The sequence below is a fragment of the Nicotiana tabacum genome, chromosome 23 (assembly GCF_000715075.1).
Source record: "Nicotiana tabacum cultivar K326 chromosome 23, ASM71507v2, whole genome shotgun sequence".
NCBI lineage: Eukaryota > Viridiplantae > Streptophyta > Magnoliopsida > Solanales > Solanaceae > Nicotiana > Nicotiana tabacum.
Genome location: NC_134102.1, coordinates 126,667,878 through 126,672,689, shown reverse-complemented (window position 1 = coordinate 126,672,689; position 4,812 = coordinate 126,667,878). Strand labels below are relative to the sequence as shown.

Sequence of the window (4,812 nt, the reverse complement as noted above, 5' to 3'; positions counted from 1 at the left end):
TTCTGCTGAAAAGGTGTTGGGTAAATCTATATTGTTACTATATGAGTGATTCCTTGATATCTTGTATGTTATCCTCAATTTCCGTTGTCTTTCTATGTGATACTGTCAACCCTTTCTCTCTAAGTTAAATATATGATATTCTTTTTGTTCTCTCCATGTTCTGATATATGTTTTTGGTTTTGCCTGCTTCCTATGGGAGTGTAGAACAAACGTTTTAGCACTTCTTTACCCAGCGATGCATGAATGTAATTGGTGCTGGAGGGGTATTTACACGTTCTATTTTGAATTCTGTTTTACGAAAAAAGGTGGATATTTTAATATGGAATGGCTGTTGCGATTATTTTCTTCTCGTAAGTATGACTATATGAGATAGTAAAAAGAATGCATCCATTAGATTGTTGAACCTGAAAAATACATTGAAATACTGTCAAAAGATCAGATAGTGGTACAGCTTCATTAGCTTCCTCTTTATCTCATCTGAGCTTCAATCAAAGACGCTAAAAGGACGTCCCAGTTTCACCTTCAAACCTTCAAAAGAATCTGTTCAATCTGCTCTTTATTTACAGAAGATTAAGTGATGTTGCATAACATAATTCATAGAAAAACTGCGGCCTTTATCGCTATGGCACTTCTTCCCTATGGTTAATAATCAGCAGCAATGTTCAACGTGGAAAAAGACTTCGTTTTTCGTTTTCAACCACCACTGGACTTGTTCAATTCTTCATTCACTAAAACCATACTTGGCCTACTGTCTGGATCCTCAAGGGTGCAACTTATTGCAAGTTTAGTAAGCAAAGTTGCTTCACTTACAGAGAATGTTCCCTTAAGATTTGGGTCAATGAAATTCTCAAAGTTGCAAGATTCAGCTGCAAGTCGCATTGAGCAGTCAAGAAGTCCTTTACCAGATAGTACTTGAAGGATAATTACTCCAAATGCATATACATCACTCTTTTCTGTGAACCGGCCAGTTGTAATGTATTCAGGAGCCATATATCCAAGCGCAGCACTGACCTTAAGCGCTGAATAAACGACATCATCAGCAAGTAGCTTTAGTAGACCACAGTCCAGTATTAGCGGAGTGAACTGTTGATCAAGTAGGACTTTTTCCACTGATATGTTGCGATGAACCATCGAAGGTTTGTTTGGTTCAGAGCTGTGCAGGTATCCTAGACCTGATGGAGAGAAGCACAATGACATCAGTCAAAAGGTATATAAAAGGGCAGCCCGGCGCACTAAGCTCCCGGTATGCGCAGGATCCGGGGAAAGGTCGGACCACAAGGGTCTATTGTACGCAACCTTACCCTCCATTTCTGCAAGAGGCTGTTTCCACGGCTTGAACCCATGACCTCCTAATCACATGGCAGCAACTTTACCAGTTACGCCAAGGCTCTCCTTTCCGGTCAAAAGGTATATGCATGAATTTAATAAAAGATTTAACTTATATACACTGATATCGTAAAAACTTTGCACTATCACTATAATTTAAGGTTGCTCGCCTTATTTTTCGAGTAACTAGTTCAACTTATTATAGACAGTTACATGTAGTTATAATGTAAGTGTTTCTTTTAGGCTGTCAATGTATAGATAATGTTGAAGAAAAGTTTTGAAACTGAATAAGATGCAATGATGAACAAAAACAAAGAAAACCAACCTTTAGCAATCCCCTTGATGATTGAAACTCTTGTGGACCAATCAAGAACATGGCTGCTGTTTCCTTCAACATCAAGATACTGAGAGAGGTTGCCTTTAGAAGCAAAATCATAGATCAAAAAGCACTCACCCCTACCCTTTGAACAACAGAAACCTCTTAACTTGACAAGGTTTTCATGTTTCAGTGAAGTTAATAAGCTCAATCCTTCCATAAACTCAGTCTCCTCAGACTTACAACTTGTCACACTGATCATTTTCACAGCTACTATCGATCCATCTTTTAAAATTCCTTTATAGACAGCGGAGAAATTACTCCTTCCCAATAGATTTACCTCAGTAAAATGCTGAGTAGCAGACTCAACTTCCTCCAAATTGAACTTAAATCCATGTAAGAAATCATATCGCATGCTACCACAACTCTTTTCAGGGGTCATAGGGTCCCAATGATTTGAGTACTCAACAGTAAGTAACGGCGAGGGGCTTCTCTTATATATTTCCTTTGTCTGGTCAATACTAAGCCTATCATCAGATGCATCAGATGTATTTCCCACTCTTTGTTTAAACCTTCTACGCCTAAATATACCGAAAACTACAGTAACTATCAAAGTTACAGTGACTGTAATCACTGAAGCAACAATAATTGCTTGAGGAAATCTTGATGATCTTGAACAATGAGTTTGATTACAATGCAGGCGACTAACATTAGCCGTTTCTGGAACATCTCTAGGGACGCCATTATTATTGGTATTAGGTCCATTGGGATCAACTTGATTCACATTGACATTATCCCAGGCAGTGCAAACTCTCAATGAAGTAAATCCAGTACCACATAAACCAGGATTGCTTTCATAATTGAATTTTCCGCTCAATCTCCTCAAAACTTCAAATAAGAAAAAAATCAGAACACATTTAACAGACTATAACTTCAATACCTAAGCCAAAAAAGGAAAATGGTAGATTATAAAATGGAAGGGGAGCCTTGGCGTAACTCGCAAGGTTGTTGCCATGTGACCAGGATGTTACGGGTTCGAGCCGTGGAAACAGCCTCTTGCAGAAATGCAGGATAAGACTGCGTACGATAGACCCTTATGGTCTGGCCTCCCGAACCCCGCACATAATTATAAAATGGCAAGCTCAAATAGGGAACTAACCTGGAGGAACAATTCCAGAGAGGGTGTTATTTTGTACTTCTAGAACTTCTAATTGAGGAGCAGTAGCTAATTTTAATGGAATTGGACCAGATAACTGATTGAATCCCAAATATAACCTTTTCAGCATCCCTTGGATTCCTAAATTTGATGGAATTTCACCTGTTAACATATTATGTTCCAATGCAAGAATACTTAATTTTTTCAAGAACCCAATCTCTGTTGGTATGCTCCCTGTCAACTGGTTACAACTCAGGTCCAGCGCTGTGGAACCACAAAATGCATAAATCATCTCAGAACAGATATCATTGTTAGAGTAAGAAATAAAGATTTTAAAAAAAAACTCCAATTTCTTTTCTGAATTGCCAAAGTTAAGATTTTTAGATGTCACCTCATTTTTGGTAAACATAAGTTCAGTATTCTGTGAAAGACCAAAAATATAATTAACAAGAATGAGTAAAGACTGAAAAAGCGGTGGAGATGCAACAGCGGCGAAACTAGAAATTCTAACCAGGAAAAAATATGTAAGAAAGAAATTCTTTGAATACGAACCTACAACCTTAAGCAATTTTTGAGGCACCTTTAAAAAAGGCACCAATACACAAAAAATCTTGTTTAACACAACCAAAATATCTGCATAGATCTCTAAGAACATTTGCAACCAAAAAAGAACCAATTTTCCTCAAAATTAATTCCCAAAAATCCCAACTATTTAAACAGAAGGATATTTAATTAAAATAGCTACAAACCTTGTAAACTTGCCATCATTCCAATTTCAGGTGGTGTAGTACCAGAAAGATTGTTGGCATTAAGATAAAGATCAGTCAACTCAGTCAAATTCCCAAGTTCCTTTGGTATTTCCCCAGACAACAAATTATAGTGCAAGTAAAGACCAGACAAACACTTCAATTCCGCCATTGCTGGTGACAATTTCCCAGTAAGTCCTTTGCTTTCCAATGAAATATTTGCTACTTTATGATGTTCATTACAAACCACACCAAGAAAAGAACCACTACATGGATCACCATTACTTGTCCATGAGAAGAGTTTCTTGTTTTCTGGGTCTAAAGTAGACTTTATTTCCATTAAAGCTCTTACTTCTGCATTTCCATTAGTTGGTTTGATAGTAAAAGAAAATGCAAGAAATAGAGGAAAGAAAGTTAAGAGGAAATAATTAGCACCCATTTTGCTGAATTTTGTGATCTTTCAAACTAGAGAAAAGTTGAGGTTTTTTAAGAGGTTATTGTTGTACTACTAATGAGTTTTTGCATTGGGATTGAAATTGAAGTACTGAATGAGTTGAGCTTGGTGCTTCACAGTAGAGAGAGAGAAGAAGAAGAAGAAGAAGTAAATTGGTGTGAATTGTCAAAGGAGAAAAGAGAGTTAGTTAGATAGACAGTACTAATGTAGGACGACTTTTGATCGTAGTGTCTGACACATGCATGCACATTCCTAGATATACCCATCTTAAATCTTTATTAACTTAAATCCATAAAGTTGCTATGAAACCGTGTACCTTTGTTTGTTTAACTATTTAGAATTGAGAATTATTAGACCACTAATTCAGATTCGTATCTAATAAGGATCATTTAAGGAATTAAAAAACGTTTGCTCAATTTTTTGTTCAACAATGGTGCCCCAAAGGGCCAAATCCTAAAATGCAACTGCCTAATCGAGTCTTAGGATACTAATTAAAATATATTTTATTTAAGATTTATACATAAATATACACATAATTTTTCGAAGTTATAAAGGGTTGATGACCCTTCTATGATTTTAAGTTTATGGGTTCATACAGAAATCTCAAGTTAATATCCAATAATAACTGGATTAAGGTACTGAGTTTCAAACTTAAATATTCTTGTACATTTAATGAATTTTTCAATACAAATACATGATCTAGACAAAAGTTATTGAATTCACAAAAATCCGTAACTAATGCACTGGATCCGCCCCTGTTTGGTTCCCTATCAAACCTTTTCTAATTCTAGATCTATAATTAAGGGTCAAGTGA

At 36.3% G+C, this 4,812-nt stretch overlaps 1 protein-coding gene across 1 annotated transcript; it reads right to left on the bottom strand.

Moving 5' to 3' along the window:
* Positions 1 to 370: 370 nt before the first annotated feature.
* On the bottom strand, positions 371 to 4,272 carry LOC107786770 (uncharacterized). Its single transcript, XM_016608278.2, has 4 exons — positions 3,548 to 4,272; positions 2,802 to 3,062; positions 1,652 to 2,530; positions 371 to 1,172 (listed from the first exon to the last, which is right to left on the bottom strand). The coding sequence occupies exons 1-4, from the start codon at positions 3,981 to 3,983 to the stop codon at positions 694 to 696; spliced, it is 2,055 nt and encodes a 684-aa protein (XP_016463764.1). The 5' UTR covers positions 3,984 to 4,272; the 3' UTR covers positions 371 to 693.
* Between the last annotated feature and the right edge of the window lie 540 nt (positions 4,273 to 4,812).

Excerpts from the sequence above, each read along its gene's own strand:
- LOC107786770 (XM_016608278.2), bottom strand. The coding sequence starts at position 3,983 with ATGGGTGCTAATTATTTCCTCTTAACTTTCTTTCCTCTATTTCTTGCA. Across the intron at positions 3,063-3,547 it reads AATGATGGCAAGTTTACAAG|CGCTGGACCTGAGTTGTAAC; the intron begins GTTTGTAGCTAT and ends GTGGTTCCACAG. Across the intron at positions 1,173-1,651 it reads CATCAAGGGGATTGCTAAAG|GTCTAGGATACCTGCACAGC; the intron begins GTTGGTTTTCTT and ends TCTCTCCATCAG.